We start from the raw sequence: 21,373 nt of genomic DNA on the forward strand, positions 1-21,373 counted from the left end.
TCTGAGTCTGGCTGAAAAATATTAAGCAACAAGGACTCAGTCATGGGCCCCCTTTTCTCTACATGTTTAGTGAGTCCCACTCTTAGGAAGTAAATTTTATGAGAAACTGTACAGTGTACAGTCCTAAGTGCAGATCTATGATGTGAATGAGAAATAAAATGTGTAAATTTTAATTTTTCAAGCCACCATGCCAACGTCCACTGCAACCCGTGTCTCCGAAGGAGTTCTGCAAGTTCATGCTTCCAGCCACATGTGACACTAAGGCATGCTTCACGAGTGCAGCTCTAAAACTAACAGCCATGGGAAATGAAGTCGCTCTCTCCTTCCAAGCCCCCGCCTGTACAAGGAGCATCTACAGGCAGTGCCAGCCTCAGCTCTGAGCTTTCTGGTTCATGTCCAACAGCTGCCCACCAAGTTGATTAACATTCACATGAGGGGGCAAGCTTGAAAATGGAGAAGAACCCAACTGCAGTTGTGGAAAATTTTCCAGCAGTTACCAAGTAGTCCTCTGGTGTCATTCACTGCTGCTGCTGCTGCTGCTGCCGCTGCTGCCACCATCTTCTCGCTTGGGGGAAGATGAACTGTCTCGGACCGGCAGCAGGTCGTAATGACAAGGGATGTGACTGTTCTTTGGGAGGTCGTAAGGATCCTGGGTGAGATGCCCGTTATTGCTGAACATTCCTTGGACAACACTCACTGTAGGTTCTGTGATAACCAAGGACACATGCATTTACTGGCAATGGAAAACAATTTTTAACAAGGAATACAGTGTTTCTTGCAAATATGAAACATGCACAAGGACTGTGTATAAAAATAAAAGGAAATAATGGTTTTTAAAACATGATTCCTCTGCAATCACACGCGAGTGGCCATTCTGTGGTTGTTGGGCTAACTGACGTGCACAAATGGTGTTCAAAACAACAAGAGGAGCACATGGCTGGGTGGGACCACATCAAGGGGATATACAGAGAGCGTGGCTATGAATCACTGTCTGAAAAACACTTTGGGGAAATCTAGCCCAGACTGAGGTCCCTGAAGGTTAACTCACTTCACGGGCACAGTCAACCAGTTACCCAGACCCACATTTTCAGCTGAGTCCCCGTTGTACTGCTGCAGGCTTTGGGACACTTTTTTAAAGAGGAATTGCTACTGAGTGTTGAAACATTAAGTTAGTTCACTCTGGCTTCCATTTTAAAAAGCTGTCTTACTACTTTAAAAATAAATCGTTTTACAGACTTTTATTTTTTTCAGTTACACGCCTGGCATGAAATGAATTACTAGTGATAAGTTAGCTACTTCATTGAAAGTAGTAGAGAATTTTTAAAGGTTAAAATCATAAATACCAGTAAAGACAGACAGACAAATTGGGGGAGGGAGAGAGAAAGAAATAATAAATAATTAAAATATATAGGTGGTTGTGGTATGTTTTACCATTTCCCAAATGGTGTTTGCAAAGGGCAATCCAGATAACTCTAATTTTAAATTGAGTTCTTATTAATCTGTACAGATTCACATGTGAGAATATTACTGATATATTAGAGAAGTTTAAAAGTAAAATGCTTCAATCCTGCTATAAGTATTTTATTAGTATAATGAATACAAGCAGGAAATGCAACCACCTGTTTAATCCACTTGAACTATTTATTTTGGCTAACTAGCTATATTAGCTAATGCAATACACGTACTTTTCCACATGTCTGCTAAAATACTACTCACTATGGTTACAAAACAGAAGACGGATGACCTCGTAGAAGACAAGGAATACTTACTATAAATTTTTTAAATGGCATTTTCCTTGAAAAATGCATTTGAAACCAACCAGTATGATCACCGTAACCACAAGGCTGCATCTTACACATGGACCATTATTTTCCATAAGGCTTATGCGAACTACAACTATTTTATTCACAAATACTTTAAATTCTTAAAAAAAAAACCTTACGGAGTAGATTTTCTCTATGGCTAGGAGGACTCACCAACTTCATAGACATTCTTGTTGGCTGAAGTTGAGTTGTTGATTTCCGCATATGGAGAATCTCTTCGTGCCGGTGATTTCATCTCCACATAGCCGCATTCTGAGTTTTTGGGGATAAGTACAGGTGGATCCTTAATCGTGGCATATGGGTTTTCAGAACTACTTAGGGAGCACGTACTGGAATTATATTCAGAATTCTTTCCCAGGTCTGTGAAGGGAAATGAGAAGAAAAAGGCAAATGTTGTTTCAAGGCAGCTTCGTTTCTTGGTGATAATTTACTTGGGCAAGTTGCCTCTTTTTCTTTATAGCTGGGTTCCTGCGATTAGATACAATGAAAATACTGTTATACCTTTTCTATGTATTTGGAGAATTTTCTGTAGGATTATCCAGCCACAAAGCAATTTTAGCACCCCTCCAAGGTAAGTACCAATGTAAATCATGGGTGTGATTTCATCAGGATGATCATATTCCAATGTAATTAATTCCATCTTATATTACCAATAGAAAATTTACCAATCGAAGCCTTAGAGGTCAATCAAGAAACCAGCTCTTGATGGTCCCAGGAGAACCAAGAGGGTCGTTCATATTACCATGATGAGAAGGCATTTGTGCCATGAAGATTCCCTGTGAAGCCACCGTCCTGGGCACCCTGGCGTTCAAACTCACCCTGAACAGCAGACCTCAGTCAACATGGGACCCTGCTGACCTTGTTTTCCCTGCTAGTTCCTTTTCTTACATTTCTCTCTCTCCATAAGCCTATTTCTTTCAAAGGGCAAATGGCAAATGAATGATTCCTCAGCTAAAGGATCTTTGGTCCCCCCCCCCCCGCACACACACACTACCACCACCAAGACTTAAACTCTAACAAAGCCAATCAAACAGGTTTGTGTGTTTGGTGTAGTCATTCAGCAAGTCTGCCTTTCCTCCTGTTGAAGAATATATCAGTCTCCAAGATAAAATTAAGAAAAAAATTGTGATTCCGACATATGTATTTCTTCCTAAAATTTATACCATACCTTTTAAGGATTTTCCCATATAGCTTCTGTCAAGTCCAAATGCGCCTGTGATAAAGGAAGAGAAAACACCCCGTGAGAACTTCCAAGGTCGTGGGTGCGGGCCTGTTCCCTGCAGCAAATTAAATACACACACACAACCCAATCATTCACAGCGACTTTGGGAAGGGCTGATCAAAACATGGAAGAAACTGAGGCATGGAGATCAATCAGTATACTTGGTTCAAGGTAGCACAGTGAAAACACAGGACAAGCTAAGACTGGAAATGAAAATTCAAGCCTACGTGCAGATCACTCAAGGCCATACTGGTTTTCGGTATCATTAGTCAGTTATATTATTGGAAGTGCCACACACGGCTGACTAACACCTTACAAGCGTTACTCGCTATTGCCCATCTTGCTTCAGCTTTTATTTTAACAGTCTGACTTTTCCAGGTATCGGGGCATGCTCCTGTGTGAGCCTACACAGCTTTCCTCTTTTAAAATGACTAACTTTTATTTTTTGAGGCTGAAAGGGGAAACAGAAGAGGATTGTTTCTGCTCACACTGGGAAAAATGAAGTAGGGAAGTGAGGGAGTACAAGCGACCCCTTACGGCAATCCAGCAGGTCAAAAGCCCCTTGTATAAATATAATCAATCATTTAATTACAGAGTCATAATATTACCAGAAAACTAGGAGGACAATACCAAGCCCATTTTATACCATCTGGTGTGTAAATGCTAAATTGCATGGCTCACACTGCATCAGACAGGAAGGTTCTATTGGAGCTGTGTTGTGATAAAGAGGAAAAAGCCCCTAGATTGGGAAACAAAGATTAATTACGTCATACCAAGATGCTCAACTTTCTCGGCATCAATTTTCTCATCTCTAAAATGGGGAAAACAAACCTTGCCTTCCAGCTTCAATTACCATCATTAAGTTAAACAGAGCAGAGGAAAAGGCTTTGGAAACTCTGAAGCACCCGACAAGTAAGTAGTGTTTCAATTACTGTAACCCTTAACATGTCACTCTGGTCCCAGCTTCAGTCCCTCTGTAACCTTCTAAGGCATTTTCAATGATCTTTTAAAAGAACGTTGCAGACTTGAGTTAAAAGGCGAGAGTAAAGCTGACTGGTGATGCACATTCCAGGTAAGTATTTGAGGGTCCGGATGAAACGAAACCCCTGCCACGGGGCACACCTCTTCTAGCCCAATGGTAAGCCCAAATTGCCACGGTGCTGTTTTCTGGGGACCAAAGAGTAGGACATACTGCTGTGGAAAAAGGGAGAGGTTCCCCTCAAGGGACAGGGTGTGTAAAACCCTGGGTCAGGAGAGGGGAGTATTTTTCTCTCTCCGGATTAGGGGTGAAGACTTCAGCCGAGCTCCCAGCTGGTGGAAAGGCACGTGGTTATGCAGGGAGGTGGGATGAATGGATGTGGTAAAGAGTTAACCTTACCAAAGAGAGGCTTAGCTCCCAGGAAGCATTTCTAAGTCCTTAGAATGTCCTGCCCAATGGGAATATTTTTGTTAACCTGGGGGTTAGAACTACACTAGATAGTGTAAAAAGGTGATTTATCATAGGGGCATTTGGGTCTTGTGGCCCCTTCTGGAAGGGTGGAGATTAAAGGTCAAGCACATGAGCAGTGGAGCATGGCTGTGTGATCAAGCCCCCCCAGAGCAAAGGCTGAGGTGGGTTTCCGGGTCGGCAGTATGCTGTGTGTGTGGTCACACATCACGGCAGGGACAAGTTAGCGCTGCCAGGACTCCGTTGGAAAAGGACAACTGCAGAGTCCTGCCTGAACTTCCCTGAACTCTGGCCCACGGGCCTCCTTCCTTGGCTGATTTTCACCTGTATCCTTTTGTTGTTATAAACTGTAACCATGAGTATAACCACTGGATGAGTTCTGTGGAGCCTTCTGGCAAGTTACTAATCCGTAAGGGAGTCTTGGTGACCCTTAAACTCACAGCTGATATCAGAAGCAAGGGTAGTTTGGGGGACTCCCTGACTTGGTAAAGAGACTCCATGAAGTTGGTGCAGGGCCCTGTAGCCTTTAGGGCAAGGGTCCTCAGACTTTTTAAACAGGGGGGCCAGTTACTGTCCCTCAGACCATTGGAGGGCTGGACTATGGGCCCCAGGACCAGTTGGCTGCTAAGCAAGACAGGCAGTGGCAGCAAAAACACCCCGTGCATCGGAAAACGTCCTAGGCGGGCCGCATGTGGCCCGTGAGCCATACTTTGAAGACACCTGCTTTAGGGCAACCCCACTGCGGAGATCGGCCTATGTTATTCCTAGCAAATTCCCTTGGCCACAAGCAAACTGTAGCAAAGTCTTGTGTTTTAGCTGAACAATGGCCAGGCTTCCCCAAAGGGCTAAACAGATGAGCAGTATGAAGTAGATACCCCTTTTATGGACCAATCCTGGGTCAGGGCTTTCAAATGCTGAGTGTCATCTGACTTACACAATGAGCCAGTACCGGTTGCTCCCCCCATTTAACAAATGAACCAATCAGCTCTGAGAGGGTAAGAGATAAGTCTCTTTGGATCAATTTCTGGCCCATAGTAGGCACTCCTAATGTTGAATCCATAAGCCCTGAGGACAGCAGTGAATCCTCAGAAGGCGTGGGGCGTAATTCTCTACTTTTTGATGAAAATTTTTGACAGACCACTTTGGCACAGGCAGAGATCGGGGACTATTTCAGGTGACCACAAGATAAAGGTGGGGACGTGTGTCGAGAGGACTCACCGAGCTCATTGAGGTAGCCGCCGTGTTTCCAGTCAGCGGGCAGTGTCCCTGTGCAGTCCGCCACAAGGCCTCTCTTCCCAGGGTTCACATTTTTAAGATTCACAAACAGCTGATTGTTTTTTGACTGTTAAAAATATAAATAGTAAAAGACGTAAGGAGAGAGTGTAGTGTGTCATAGCACATCTGGGGAAGAGCAAGTTCAGAGCACATATCAAAGACGAGCCCTGAAAGGAAGCTGAGCCGAGGACCGGAGGTGACCACCTGTGACCTGGTGAGACTCAGAGGGTGACAGGAGGCTGCGTCCCTCAGCCCCAGATACTCCCTCCACTCCCTCAAGTCTCTCACGCCGTGTCAATCAGACCTTATGTGGATTTACATACATGGAACTTTGAATGGAAAAGAAATGAATGCTTGGTCTAAACCCTCCCATCAGAACCTATGTTTGTGTGAGTCACAGTGACTCTCGGTAGCTTCCCTGGGTATAAACACGAGGATGAGATTATCTGCTCTGTCTTCCCACCTGCATTTATGTGAGAATAAACGGAATGATGAATGTGAAAGTCTCTGGAGCATGTGAAGTGCTATTTAACTGTGAGGCGCCATAATTACAATCTAGCTGCATTAATTTAATTACAACTGGATTAATTTAATTAGCTTGATTTTTTTTTTTGTCTAATAAAGAGCTGGAATTAGACCACAGAAATTGGAAAATCGAGTTTGGGTACAATTGGAAGGGAGAAATGTTTGGGATTTCAGAGCACCGTGGGCAAGCCTGGGGTGAGCGGGGGCAGGGGCTGCTACAAGAGCAGGTCTGGGTTCTCGACAAACCGGGGTCTCCTTCCGCTCTGTCCCTTAGTTTCCTCCTCTCTTACAGAGGGATACTAGCAGCCTTTGCTTTATAGGATGAGTGTAAAGATCACAATGAGTTTACATTTGGGAAATGATTCAAAATGTTTTGCATTTGACCATTTTTGACCTACAAAAATAGCAACTTCATGTGGTTCAACCAAAATCAGCACATCTCATGATTGTTACTGAAGTGTAGGTGGCCAAGAAGGGGCACAAGAAGACAGGTGGTCACAAGAGACAAAACTGTCAGTTTTGCCTGGAGTTGATTCTGCTAACCTCTCTCCCGCCCACCTCAAAGACTCGAGCCATCCACCCTCACCTTTGTGATGGTCACTCTGTCCCTGTTGTTGACATGTGGGGACGTGGCACACTGGGTGAGTGTGTGGTAACTGGGATTGGTGAAGTAATGGCTGTTCCCATTTCCACCATTGCTGTGAGAAAGGGTTTCTGTGAAAAGAGAAGAAAATGGTTAAGACAGCACGCTCCTCTGAACCTGGGTGTCAAAATGGAATCAGAGGAACAGACCAGCCAGAGTGATTCCCCATCACAAGCCAGGCAGAATCCCCTCCTGCCCAGCCTACTCAGCTAAGCTTCTAGAAGAGCAGGCCTCTGCCTTCCTACTGCCTCCTTGGAAAAGGATGAAAGTCTCCACAGACGACTGCTACTGGGGTCGGGTACACGCTGGGAAGGCAGCGTTGGAAGCTCCCTCTGCTGTAACTTTCCTCTTTGTTTTAAGCACTCGAGTTATTGACATAATACTTTAACACTGAACGTGCACTTGTGTGCATATTAACTACTTTCTATATTCAACAGAATCATGTGTTTTTAAACACATAACCAACCTGAAATCTTTCAGTGACTGCCCTGGAATGAATAAAGATTTTTAAAGTTTCAAATTCCTCAGTGTAAGTGGTTACCCCTACTGATGAGAGAGTGTGTCATTTATGCTTTTGTTTCCTTTTATGAGGACTTGTGACAGAAGGGAATATTGAAAAGAGCTTTCTTTTTTTTTTTTTTTTTCAGAGCCTCAAGCTGTCCCCCTGGGCAGAGTGCCGTGGCGCTACAGCTCACAGCAACCTCCAACTCCCGGGCTCCAGCGAGTCTCCTGCCCCCGCCTCCCAAGTAGCTGGGACCACAGGCGCCCGCCACAACGCCCGGCTATTTTTTGGTTGCAGCCATCATTGTTGTTTGGCGGGTCCGGGCTGGGGATTCGAACCCACCACCTTAGGTGTACGTGGCTGGCGCCTTAGCCAGTTGAGCTATAGGCGCCGAGCCGAAAAGAGCTTTCTTAAAGGACTGTGTTAGTTAGAGCTAATGCCCCAAACTGGTCCTTATAAAGCCTGGTTCTCTTCAGACTCAGCTGGACCTGGGGAGAGTCCAGAAGGACCTGTGGAAAGCATCCCAGGCCAGAGACAGGAGACTGGGTCGTGTCCCTGATCTGCTCCATGACTTCGGTGCCCTCCCGGTCCTCGCCTCCTCCCCTCCCTCTCCACATACAACAGCTCACCCGGGACTGGCTGCCCAGCACGATTTCTTCTGGATTGACATTTCCCAAATTTAAGGCCAATTTAAAAACCCTTCATAGCTAACAAAAACTATCCCTCAACTATTGTTGAGATATAAAACACTTCTCTAACAATTGACGCTCTTTCCAAACATACGGTTCTCGGAAGGAGAATTGACAGAAACAATGGATGGTACAGCCAGGATGAAATGTAACTTTTCAATGCATAAAATACCTGTCCCGTCTCCAGCCTTACCTGAAATGGTGTAATCTGCATTGATGACCCTCACGGCAGGGGTGTAGGTCACCGCTGGCATGCTGGATTCCTTGCCCTTCTGCTTGTGTCTATAAATAATGAACAATGCCAGGAGGAAGAGAACAACTAGGACAAGAATGATGATGCCCGCGATGGCCCCGATCTGGTAAGAGTCAGCAGGCAGAGCAGTACTGGTCCGGCTTAGGCTGTTCAGGTTTCCAACTATTATGACACCAGCTGAAAAAGGAGAGGAAGAGGCTTGAGAAAGGCTGACAGTGTTCTGGGTAAATGTTTGATCTCTACTGACAAAAACCTCTTTCCTGGATATCCTCAGTTCATAAATGTTAGTTTGGAAACAGAGCAGAAAGGAAAAACAAACACCCGTCATTTTTAGACACTGTTGGTTTAACAGTGCCCAGAGGACGGCTGCTCTAAACCTCACAAGGAGACAACTGAAGGAATCTGGGCCTATGGTGATACCTGCTTACAGGCCCAGCTACTTGGAGGCTGAGGTGGGATACTTGCTGGAACCCAGGAGGAATTCAAGACTTTCGAACCCAGGAGGAATTCAAGGCTTTCGAACCCAGGAGGAATTCAAGACTTTCGAACCCAGGAGGAATTCAAGACTTTCGAACCCAGGAGGAATTCAAGACTTTTGAACCCCGGAGGAATTCAAGGCTAGCCTGTACCATTTAGGAAGATCCCATCACTAAAAATAAAAATAAAATTTAAAAAGAGGCAGGATTTCTTAAACCCCAAGACTTACCTGTAGGGTTTTGGAACTTCTCATAATATTTCAGATGAAATACTCAGACAGGTAATTAATTTGGGGTAGATCTAATTTTTATTTTATTTTATTTTGCTTTATTTATGATTCAGTGCCGAGTTTATTATGCAGAGCTAAATCTTAAATTTCCCAACTGTCCAATTTTAATCTTTTCTCCATTCACAGTATTTCTAAGGGCAATTTAACTTTCAAGCAATCATACAGTCCCAGAACAGAACCTGCTTTATGCTAATTTCTGTGGATCTTTTACCTCGGCAGATATTGTCCTATGCAAAGTTATTTTTCATGACAGAAAGATCTGTCCTGATAATACCTGATAACATCACCCTAAAACCTTACTCATTAAACACAAAATTCAGCTTTACATGTTTTTCCATTGTGGTCCGCCAAGTGAGGACTCTACAGTCATGGATTGAGAATCAAGCTATCTGGCATCTGTTAATAAATTGATCCAGGCACTCTGCACTTTCCCTTGAACTGCTGGGTTGCAGATTTATCTTCTGTAAATGAGGAAACTGGCCTCCACATACCGGGTTCAAGTTCAAATAAATGTCCCTACAGTTTTATAATTCTGAATGCTAGAAGATCTTCTTATAAAAGTCTGCTCTGAAACACAGGCCATCAAGGCCAGCATGGTGAGATTACAAAGTGTTTGTGATAATGACGTGAAACGGAACTGCTGCTGTGGTGGTCAAATGTAAATCCATGAGCATGGGTAAGTTATTTTATGAAACAAATTAAGTGGAAATACATCCAGTGTGCAGTACAAGATGACTCCGCCTACAACACTACAGAGATTTTCCAGAGCCTTTTGTAGCCCATTTGCTGACTGCCTACCAAAGAGCCACTGCAGCAGGAGGACTGGAACCATCAGGAGGACTTTCCCAAAGGCCCCCTCCACCCCAGAATCATGATAGTCCAAATGGAACTATGTATCAATATATATGAGCTAACTATTCCCAAGAGATGATGAGGTACATCCTAGTTAAAAACCATGGACGTAAGTTTCTTAACAAGTTAAACATATGCTCCCCATATCACCCATTCATTCTACTCCTAGGTATCTGCTCAAGAGAAATGAAAGCACACAACTGTACAAAGACTTGATTCATTATTGTTCATAAGTAGCTTTATCTGTAACAGTCAAACACTGGAAACAGTTCTAATGTTTCCAATTGTTTCACACAATTCATGAGTCCACCAACACATGAACCGGTAACAAATTATATCTGTAGAATGGAATACTGGATGAAAGGAGCTGAACTACTGATACATACAATAACATGGTTCAATTTCAAAATGAGTTGCTGAGTAAAAAATGAAAACCAAAAAATGAGTACAGTGTGATTCCATTTTTAAGGAATTCTAGATGACTGATCTCCATGTAGTGTGCTAGTTTGCAGTGACAGAAAGCAGATGAGTGATTGCCTGGTGGCCTGAGTGATAGCAACAGTGGGCATGGGAAAATTTAGAGGGTGATGGAGAGTGTCTTTATGATGGTATATAAATATCTCAGATTTTATCAAATTATATATTTTAAACAGGTGTGGGTTTTACATATCAGTTATCACAGGGCCAGTGGAATGTTCACGAGATTTGGAAGAGAACCTGGCATGAAAGCCATGACATATTCTATATATTATTCCTGTGACCTTGAGAAAAATTACAAAACCTAAGCTTTTGGTCCTTTATCTTTAGGACAGCGACAGTAAAGCATCCATCTGGCAACTAAACTAGGAACCAGGGATGCTGCCACGTAGAGCTGTGCTGAGGACATGTTAGATGCTGGCAGTGTAAATGCTTCGTGCTGGCCAGCACACGGTGGTCACACAATGAGAGGTCGTCATCACTACCCGCCGGTATCCTTACCTTGATCACACCGTGCGCCCTTCCATCCGGGGCTGCAGTAACAGGTCCCAGTGATGTGGTCGCAGGTGGAGTTGTTTAGACAGTCACATATCTGGCGACAGCCGTAGCCATATGTTCCAGCAGGGCACTCTGGAGGAGGAGGAGAAGGCCAAGTCTTGCTTCCCAGCTTTGGGAATGGGAGCAAGGCTGTCTCTGGCTGTGTGACCCTGCGCATCTGGAGGTGAGCCCTTTAGGGGATTTCTGTCCATGCAGACTTGTGACAGGTAGGATGTCACAGAGCTGGACAGCATCCCCTGTGTCTCAGTGGGACTCTAGAGAGGAAGCTGCTCAGCCTTACATCACATGAAATCATACTGTGCTCCTAGCACTTTCCGCTGCTACCTACCCTCCTCCCCCATGTGTGTATGGGGGAGTCTGGAGGACCCCCATGAGACAGATGAAGATAATCACTAGGGCAATGTGAGATGACTAACCAGGCAAAACTGCAGGCTCGAAGGGGCATGGACTGCAAAGTAAAAACCAGAGATGCTTCCTGGAGCACATGCATATTTCACTGTATGCTCAGTGGCCCTTGTAAAGGAACATTCTCGCTCAGGTAAGCTGAGAGTAGGAGAAGAGAGGGGGAATGTTTTGTTCCTTGTCTAGGTAAGAATTTCATTTGCCATGGAATACTTCAAACTTTGAATTTGCAAGTCAAAGTCCCAGAGACTAAAACAGTGGGATTCTTACACCGCAGTCTTAATAAGAGTTGGGCATACATTTCAAAGAGCAGTACAGGCAGGTTCAATCTAAAAATCCTCACGGCAAAATAGCGATGTTCTTTGCAAAGTGGGCAGCAGGGGGCAATGTGCTATTATACACAGGGTTTCTTTTTACAAATGAACATTGGGAGAAGTGTCCCCAAAATAGGGACATTTTAATTGGGCATTCAGAGTAATCACGGAAACACTTAAAAGGTTTTTATTCAATAAGACCTTAACCAGTCATCAGCCATTCAAATCAAAGTCAGCCTAGGCTGACTATATTCTGGTTTCTATGCTTATACTTAGATGTTTCACATACACACAATGTTCATATACACACCTAGGGGTGTGACTCAGTCCCTGTTTCAGGCTTAAATGAAAGAGCAGTGCGAAAACTAAAATCGGGCCATCTCTGTCTGGAGCGTATGCCTGGATGTCACTCTTGGAGAGAAGACATGCAAAGATATTCTGGGGGTTAGCAAGTGAGCCTGAGGCAACCTGGCTGCCCAGTGGCTCTGTGAGGTGCTGGTGGGGTGAGCGGGCAGGGATGCTTCACTGCCAAAGTCCTGCAGTCCTGGTCAGCCTTTCAAGACCACATTGTACCTGCAGCCATCCGTGGCTGCTCCAAGAGGACAGTCTCTGCTGGGTGGGAACTGCTGGGTACTTTTGCTGCCCCAAAGGGTTCTACCATGAGAGATGAGCCCCCCCAAAGCCCTAAACTCTTATTTACTTTAAATACTGCATGAAAGTCACAGAGGAAAGAAATGATGAGTTAATTTAAAATGGTCAGCTAAAGACTAAAGTTCTTAGAACCCCGTGAGCAGATGCAGAGCTGGGGGATGGAAACACAGGATGAGTCACTTCAGTGAAGCAGATTCTCTCCCAGGGAGATTAAAAAAAAAAAACTTTATAAAGGTAATATTCTATCTTGAGGTTGTAAAAACTAAGAGGAGAAATTGTTAGTGAAAACAGCAGAAAAGGACTAGGTGGAGAAGGCTATCTGGCGATGTCTGCATGGGCTCCTCCCTGACAATGCACCATCCTTCCGTGCAAGGCCACGCTCAGGCCTCTGCCATGAAGAAAGCTTGACTGGCTCCTGTAAAGCTCTGGGCAGCCACATTCCAAAAATAAGAAAGGAATAGAGTGCCAGAAAGAACAAATGGAAAACCTGAATTCTGTCTTCATTCTTATAGTCACACCTCCTCCACCCAGGCACCGAGCAGTCAGTTACTCAGAAGGAGGAGTGTGACGGAGAGGCGGCCAGCAAGGACCGCAGGGAGGCCAGGCCTCTGGAGCAGGAGTCAGTGGTGCCAGCAGCTCAAACCAGCCATCAGCCCAAACAACTTTAGGGTTGCGAATTCTGCCTTCCTATTCCCAGGCAGCTCGTAAAATTGATTCCAGGGGAAAAGGTACCCCCGGGTGACCCGAGGCTCTGCTACTCACTCTGCTCACAGTGCCTGCCCATGAATCCCGTGCGACAAGTGCACTGCCCTGAGATGTGGTCACAGTCGGCTCCGTTTTGACACTGGCATATCAGCGCACAGTCCTTGCCATAAAACCCCAGGGGACATCCTGTGTGAGGAGGGAGGACAGCGAGAGTCAAGAGGCTGCTGAAGAGAAACAGCTCGCGCCTCCCAACACAAATGCGTGCTTAAACTTGAAGGACGCGGAGCTGTTGGAGAATAAAGACGTCAGTGCACATCTCAGCTTGTCCCAAAAGCTTCTTTGAAATCCCAAGACTGGGCTCTTGCAAGGAGGTTGTGATTCATAAGCAGGAGGCAGATGAGTTCCACACCTGTCAGGGTAACTGTCATCAGTACCCCAGAAGGCGAGACGAGTGTCTCCTACCAAAGCCCCAAAGCATGGGGCATTTCCTTTCCTTCTTTCACTCAACTGCTAGAACCCAAGACTCAAATTCCATGGGCTGAAGTGAGTATTTTATATCAAAAGTATCTGTATGTTTTTACTTACAGTAGACAATATCTCCACCACTACTGCTAGCCTTGTCTACTACGTCTATCATTAACCTAGATAATATCACCTTCATTGACGATGTGTGGTAGAATTCTTAACTTAAAAAAAATAACTATGTTTCACAGGTGCTTTGTAAAAACCAATAAGGCTTTATACAATTTCCAAGGCTTACAGCACTGGGACACTTGGGCTAAAGACAAGCTCTACTGGCACTTATGGGCTGGCAGCTGCCCCGTCAGAGTTTCAGGGCTCTCTGGCATAATAAAAGCTTTGATACATGCTGATTTGATGGTTGTTTCCAAATATTACATATGCTTTTCATTTTATCATTTTTGTATGATGAAGTTTCAAAAACACCCAACTTTTAAGAAGCGGAGGCAGTGAACAGAGAGACTGTGATGGCCTATCTGGTCACATGTATTTGGTTAGCACCTACTCTGGGCCAGATTCTTTTCCTGTGTTCTCTTCCTTAATCTTTACAGCAGCCCAGAAATGCAGGAATAGACAGTCTCATCCTATAGGCAGTAACTAAGCCCAGAGGGCCCTAAGTCACAGCTACCAAATGGAAGGATGGTGCAAGGACCATGATGCAAGAGGTCTGGCTGCAGACCCTGTGTCTTCCCCACTGTATCATGCTACCTCCACTTAAAAAAGGTCCTCTGTTTAAAGCAGGTCCTAATCAAGAATTGTTAATATTAATAATATAAGTACTCTTCTATAATAAGTTAAATAACCTTATAGATATTCAATCTCTGCAAAATATTCTTGGGCTAACCTCTTTCCTCACAAATTTTCCCTTTCAAATCTTGGTTTAAGGTCTACACTCCCTTCTAGAAAGTTTCAAAAGACTTACTCAGCCGATCCTCTAATTATGTGCTCTAATTGGTATTAAACAAGAATTGCCTAATTTCTGACCCATCTTTCCTCCTCAGCTCATTGCTATAATTTTAATTGTACATTACTATTAATATTAATCACAATACATGCCTCCCTGTCTTGTTTCCCTTATTCAACTGAAGGCAAGAGAGCAGAGAATAATCTTTTCACAATTTTTTTTCCCAATAATGCTCAGGTTTGAAGTGCTTTACAAATCTTATTTTGCTAAAGACCTCATGGAAGAAAAAATGGTTAGGACACTGTGGGATATAAAATGGAAAAAAGCAGGGGTTCTCAAAGCATGGTCCTCAGCTGCCATTACTAACAGCTGATCAAAACGGAAACGCCGAGGTGCCAACCCCGACCTACTAAAGCGGGCTGGCATTCTGTATTTATCAAATCCTCGGAGCAATTCTGAAGATCCACCTTTCAGAACCACTGACCTCCATCTTTTCCACGATCACGTATTAAGTCAGGTGGGAAGGTGTGTTGTCTTCACCACCTTGCTAACCTCTATCCTTTATCCTAACTTTGTTCTGTGAGAACAAATGACAGGCAATTGGACCTACATCATTGCCGTCTGGTTAAAAGAGAGAAGAGAAAGAAATTGCACACCCTGATAGGTCATCGCCTTCCTCAGTGTCCCAGAATAGAATACTTGGAACATGGTAGCTCTCAAACACTTAGAGAAATGCAGTCTAGAGGTCACCGGGTAGATAAGGCACCCTGATGCCAGGGACCCTTGGTGAGCTCAGATTCTGCTTGCAGAGAACGAGGCTGCATCCTTCCGGGAGAGGAAGGTGGCCCACTGCGGACCTCAGAAGCCCGCCCTTACTCTGAGTGCAGTAGAGCCCCGTCCAGCCAGCCGTGCACTTGCACTCCCCGTCGTAGGCGCCGCAGTAGGCTCCGTTGTGGCAGTTGCACGTGTGGATGCAGTTTGGGCCCCAGTGGGCAGGTGGACAAGCTGAAACCACAAACGCAGAGAGGTCTGTCAGAGCTCTGAGGCCAAGGAGAGAGAATTCCATACACCCCTACACGACTCCCTGAGCCTGAGAGGCCAGCAGTGGACATGAGGAGGAAGGAAGCACACTGCTCCAAACGCTGCACTGAAACCCAGAGGGCAACGCTGCCTGCACCAGGCCCACCGCTGCTGACATCTGCCTTCATTTACAAGTGCAGGATGAGGCGGCAGAGAAAATCATCGCATATTGACAACTGCAGTTATTAAAAAAACACACATTCAGCACCCACTATGTGCAGGGCACTATCCTAGGCCCAGAGGAGGTAGCAGAGGGCAAGACAAAGTCCAAACCAACCACCTTTGGAAGTTTGTGTTTTAGATGGGGGAGTCTGGCAAAACAGCCAACCAACCAACCGAAAAAATAATGGGGATAAGTGGGATGGAAAAAAAAATGAGGTAAGGAAGATGAGAATGATGGGAGCTACTCTTTCAAGGAAGACCTCTCAAGGAAGACCTCTCTGAGGAGGGGGGCATTTAAACAGAAGTCAAATGGGGAAATGATTTGACTCAGGAGCAGTTAAGGGACCAAAGATCATGGAAATCTACCCTCCCTGGACTCAAGAGTTTTCACTTTAGGATCCTTTAAAAAATGGTAAGGTTCCCAGTTGTATGTAAAAATTGCTTTACTAATAAAAACTCTTAATTGGAAGAAGCAGAAAATAATAAAACTAAATCATCAGGGGTCACTGCCAACTGAAGAGCAATCAGAAAATCAGAGAAAGCATCTGTGAAATAATAAAGTCAGGTCATGAGCTAAAAGAATTTGATTTACACAAAAAGCTTTTCATTCACACTAATGCTTCAAGAACATAATCGTATACAAGGAGGACCACCTGCTATTTCTATGAGGCTACCCAGTGAGGAAGATGAACCAATAAAAAAAATAAGTAATACATCTAAAGGAATTTTTTATAATAAAAAAAATTATTACATAATCATGTGCACCGTTTTGCCCACGAGCAAGGGAAAAATGATGGTTGACATTCAAGGTCTGGAATGAACATCAGAAGCAATTTTCTCACTATAACACCATCATTTTACAGATGAAAAAGCTCAAGTCCCAAAAAAGTTAACAGTGACTTGTCCAAGGTCACACCGATTAGTGACAATATTGGTTATTTGTTAATACAGTTTCTCTCTTCAAGACCACAGCAAGACACAGGGTGAAACTTCTGGAGTTTCCAGCCTGTGTGATGCTAAGTGAAGTTCTCTACACCTAAAACCATGCGTTCCTTAGCTGATATTTAATAGACCTTTGTGAACCTTTCGACATTCATAATATATTTTCCTAAGATAGTCCACTTGCATTAGGCTTACTTCTTTAATAGTTATGATCAGAGAACGGAAATAAGGATCACTCACCTTTTATATTCCCCAAAAGCAAAATGTAGACAAGGGGTTTAAAACAAATTGTTTTGCCAAGGACACCTGCCCCTTTAAGTGTGCCCCTTTAACATTTCAAAGTCTCTGTTTTCACTACAAAGGGTTTTCTTCTCTTAAAACAGATTCGCAATCAGCCAAGAAGAAATATTAAGATGGTTCCACAGAGTCCATAAGGGAATCAATGAAATCAATGATTCCCAAGAGAAGCTAAGGCTTTTGCCAAATAAATCAGCTTCCTCTGGAGTGACGACAGGGGAGGGCAACACTATAGCCTCCATTCATTCTGGTGTTCCCATTTTTGTTCCTTCCAGCACATTCCTCCTCCAAATGAGGAAGTGACCAAGTTCTAAAATAAAGAGTACTTTAAAAAGAAGCAAAGCTAAATCAATCATTTTATGACAATAATATTGGGCTCTTTCTTCTTCCCAAACCCTGACTTGAGTATCTATTCCTTCATCTGTCCATGTGCCAACCTAAGCCTTCCGAATCCTTCCAACACACGTAGATGTGAATACTTCTTTCACCAAGTTATGTTTTCAAGATGTGTTGGCTTTGTTTCCCTATTCTTCAGAAATGAGGTGCAGCTCAAACTATTCAAGGAAAATAAAAAACATTCAGAAAAAAATCTTCAGGCTAAAATACACTGCTCATAGATTCACATTTGCAGGTTGATTAGGGCTGTGCAGTTTGAATGACATGATCAAAAAACTACCATGTGAAGTCAGTACACAGTCAGTCTTTGATTTCTCTAACATACAGAATGCGTAGATTCAATGTAAATTCCTTGGTCAAAAGTTGAATACTTTCAGAAGTTTCACTGACCCTTTCAAAGCATTAGCCAATGACTTATGTTTAATGTTATCCTTTCATGACATGAGTAACCTAAATCTCCATAGTCCCTAATTGGGTACCACAATTCCTATCTGCCATCCAGTGGTGTGGGAGTCCCCTGGGGGAAGCTGAGGCGGAGGTAAACCTGTGTGTTGCAGGTAAGTGGGTGGCGTTCTCATGACCCCAGTGAGTTTCTAAACCTTACCCTATTTAAATTCTACTTTTTTATCCATAATCAACTCTCCAGAAAAACACAAAATGAAGAGATTGACTACTACATACAACCGTTTTTGCTTTAATTTAGTGAATGGATGGTGAGTCATTGAAAAGTAAATAAGCAACATGTTACATAGTTAGGCTCTCCCCAAGACCATTACTAGAACTGAAATACTATTATATAGAGCTTTTAATGGAAAAAAAAGGAATTTAAAAACTACTACAGAATATATCTTCTAATAATTAGTCATATATTTTCTCTTAGTTATATAAGACTGATACTTTAATCCTAAATAATTTGAAAACAAACAAACAAGAAGAGTTGATGAATTGGTCCCGAACAAGACTTACGCTGAGAGCAGTCACTGCCGATCCAGCCGGGGTAGCACTGGCAGGATCTGTCAATGGGGTTACAGGTCCCGTTGTTGGTGCAGGTACAAATCCCTGCACAGTTTTTCCCGAATCTGCCACTGGGACACACTGTGAATAAGCTATAGGTCAGTAACTCACAATCACAACCCATCTCAAGGGACCCTAGATTCCCAGCATAGGAGATGACTTTAAAGGTCCCCAATCCAGCTGCACATTTGCTAGCTATCTCTGCCCGACAGCCTCCTTCATCTGGAATGGTCTCATTTTTACAACCACATAGAAGCCAAAGACCTTCATTAAAGCATCACAAACCAAGAGGCATCATCACACCTCCAGAAATCTGACTTCACCAGGGCTTCTCACTCAGGGAGACGAAATCCTTCCTCCTACTGATTTTTCATGAGAGGATGTTTCCAATTAAAGCTGAAGAGTAGCACAGCTCAGAGAATAAAGAGGTTTTGCTGGAGTGGCAAGTCAGCTTTTCCAAAGCTCAAAGCTCTGTTTCAGAAGCTGCAGACACAGCACACCAGTAGGAACTGATGGCTGATAGCTGAAAAGGGGAAGCCTGGGAGGAGGCTGGAGGATGGACTCCAGGAGGCTTCTCGTCACCTGCCGTGCGCCCCACCATGCCGTGCGCCCTACCTTCATTGCACAGGGCGCCTGTGAAGCCAGGCAAGCAGTCACACAGGCCGGTGATGTGGTGACAGGGCCCACTGCTGTGCACACACTGAGGGCACGTCTGGCTGCAGCGATGCCCATAAAAACCAGGCGAGCAGACTGCAAATAGAAGGGAAACCAACTGTTATCTTTCTGAGATGCATTTCTCTGGCATTCCACATCAGGAGGCAGTTAAAGTTTTGGAGGGTTAAAAAAAAAAAAAAAAAAAAAACTTTAAGAAAAAAAGATACTGAGAATTGTCCAAGCATAAAACAAGAATGACAAAAGAAACAAGGGCTTTCTTTAATAAGGAAAAGAAGGCCCTGAACTACGAATTCCTTCAGGGCAAGCAAATGTCTTAGTCCTCTTAATTTTCCCATTTGAGGCCCCAATTAGCTCAAGGCTTGGCATAGAGCAGAAACTCAAAGAATTTTTGTTGAATGAATAAAGACATGAAGAAAGTAAAATTCCCAATGATAAGAGGTCCTAAGTACGTACTCTCAAGTCATCTGTTGAACCTTTATTCATTACTAGCAATAAATAGATCTACAGTCAAAATTAGATTTTTTTTTCCTCTTTAAAATGGTCCAGGTTAATGATTGCAATCAAGAAGTAATTAAGCAAAAGGCTATATATTTAAGTTCTTCCCAAGATATTTCTTGGATTGAAATATAGGATAACCGAATAGGGTTCTGAATGAGTATTTAAAAATTACAATAGGATTGCTTATAATGGACATTTTTGTTTCTTGATTACACTTCCTGATTTAGTAAAGTCTTGTGGATCATTTCCTAACTCAAAAATTCTACTGACCAATGTCAACAGTCCCCATTTTTAACTTTGAAATTCTATTTTCCCCATGGCATTGACTTTAAGACTACCTGGTACCAGCAAGATGTATGATTTGCCTCAAGGTTTGGCTGATGTTGACTTCTGCTAATTGAGGCAAGGCCAATGCCAAATTACTGAGTAAAATATTTACAGGTCAATGAATTTCTGGAACACCATTTGCAAGCTTTCAGGAAAGATCGAGAAACACATCCTGATGATGGTTGCCAACAAGATAATGAAATGATAACTGGGAGGAAATGGTTAAAGCCCCATCTGTCGTTAGTTCTGAAGGTTGAGGAAAATAAGTTCTTGGGGAAGTGCCAATGAGGACAAGTTCTGCAAAGGACAGGTGAACTGTTATCCTCTCTTCTCTCAACTGCTACAGGATGTCACTCTAAGCTGGGAGGTGGGACAGAGGTCATTATTCTGCACATGGCACCTGGGAGGGGAAGAAGGAAATGACCGCCTCATAGGACACTTACTTCTCTGACAAGTGGTCCCTCGAAACCCTGGTGCACACTCACAGATGCCATCATCGGGGGAACACGAGGCCCCATTTTTACAGTAGCAGGGTAGGGAGCAGTTGGGACCCCAGCGACCCTCAGCACAGACACTGTCACAGTGGACACCTGAAACGATGCACAGGGGGAGCGGAGTGAGAGGCAGGATAGTGGCTTCTGCGATGTTGGCTCAGGGATGAGAACTGAGCTCACAGCACCAGACTGAGCACTACGGGCAGCAGTGAGCAGAGATGACGCCAGGTTCCAAGTCCAGTCATCCCCTTACATCCACACTTAGTATCATCGTAGCATTAAAACAATACCAGAACAATTTTCTGTGGAGTCATAAAGAAGGAAGAGCACACCTTTGTTACATTGATTTTTCTTTTTTAGGTGGAGGAGCAGAGAAGCCCAAGGGTTCTGTCTGTGGCAAAATTTATCAACAATACTGTATCTGATAGCCCCCAGAGACTTCCTTCTCCCCTCATGCTTGTTTTCACAGAGAAATAAAGTATACAATGATAAGTCAAAGTACAAAGTGGTTAAATTGTTTTACAAAAAGAAAAACCATCCCCTGGAGTAAACGATAAACATAATCTTAAAATATTTTGAGGATACGTTGTACAGAAAGATGTAGTATCATAGGCCACCAAACTCCTCCTTAAAAATTTCATCTGCCATTGGACACACACTGATGGAGTATCACAGCTGACATTATTGATAGCTGTTGTCTAAGTTATTGATTATCATGAAACCGAGTGTAGGGGTCTGACTCTCATTTTGGACAGTGAGAAATTTTACAATCAGTCATGAATGAAGAAACAAATGCCTCAAGGACACCTACAGAAAAATCACAATATACAAAAATATAATTAAAACCAGGTTTTATTCGAGATAAATGGACTCTCGTCTGTAAATCTTTATTTGAAATACACGAGGGGCCTCTTCCTTGCAAGTCAGAATTCTTCACAACTCCAAGAGAGGCTCTTTGCAT

General features: G+C 43.6%; 1 protein-coding gene across 1 annotated transcript in view; it reads right to left on the minus strand.

Annotated features, from left to right (window-relative positions):
* Window positions 1-514: 514 nt before the first annotated feature.
* MEGF10 (multiple EGF like domains 10) overlaps window positions 515-21,373 on the minus strand; it is a 154,181-nt gene continuing 133,322 nt past the window's right edge. Inside the window, exons 13-24 of the mRNA XM_003782228.2 lie at window positions 20,362-20,508; window positions 19,034-19,168; window positions 18,371-18,499; window positions 15,404-15,532; window positions 13,162-13,290; window positions 10,976-11,104; window positions 8,320-8,556; window positions 6,879-7,006; window positions 5,711-5,834; window positions 2,992-3,036; window positions 1,977-2,183; window positions 515-705 (exon numbers count right to left, since the gene is read on the minus strand). Coding sequence (XP_003782276.1) covers window positions 515-705; window positions 1,977-2,183; window positions 2,992-3,036; window positions 5,711-5,834; window positions 6,879-7,006; window positions 8,320-8,556; window positions 10,976-11,104; window positions 13,162-13,290; window positions 15,404-15,532; window positions 18,371-18,499; window positions 19,034-19,168; window positions 20,362-20,508 — 1,730 coding nt within the window. The remainder of the gene's footprint in view (window positions 706-1,976; window positions 2,184-2,991; window positions 3,037-5,710; window positions 5,835-6,878; window positions 7,007-8,319; window positions 8,557-10,975; window positions 11,105-13,161; window positions 13,291-15,403; window positions 15,533-18,370; window positions 18,500-19,033; window positions 19,169-20,361; window positions 20,509-21,373) is intronic.

Source organism: Otolemur garnettii, unplaced genomic scaffold, assembly GCF_000181295.1.
Source record: "Otolemur garnettii isolate 467f Iridium unplaced genomic scaffold, OtoGar3 scaffold00003, whole genome shotgun sequence".
Lineage (NCBI taxonomy): Eukaryota > Metazoa > Chordata > Mammalia > Primates > Galagidae > Otolemur > Otolemur garnettii.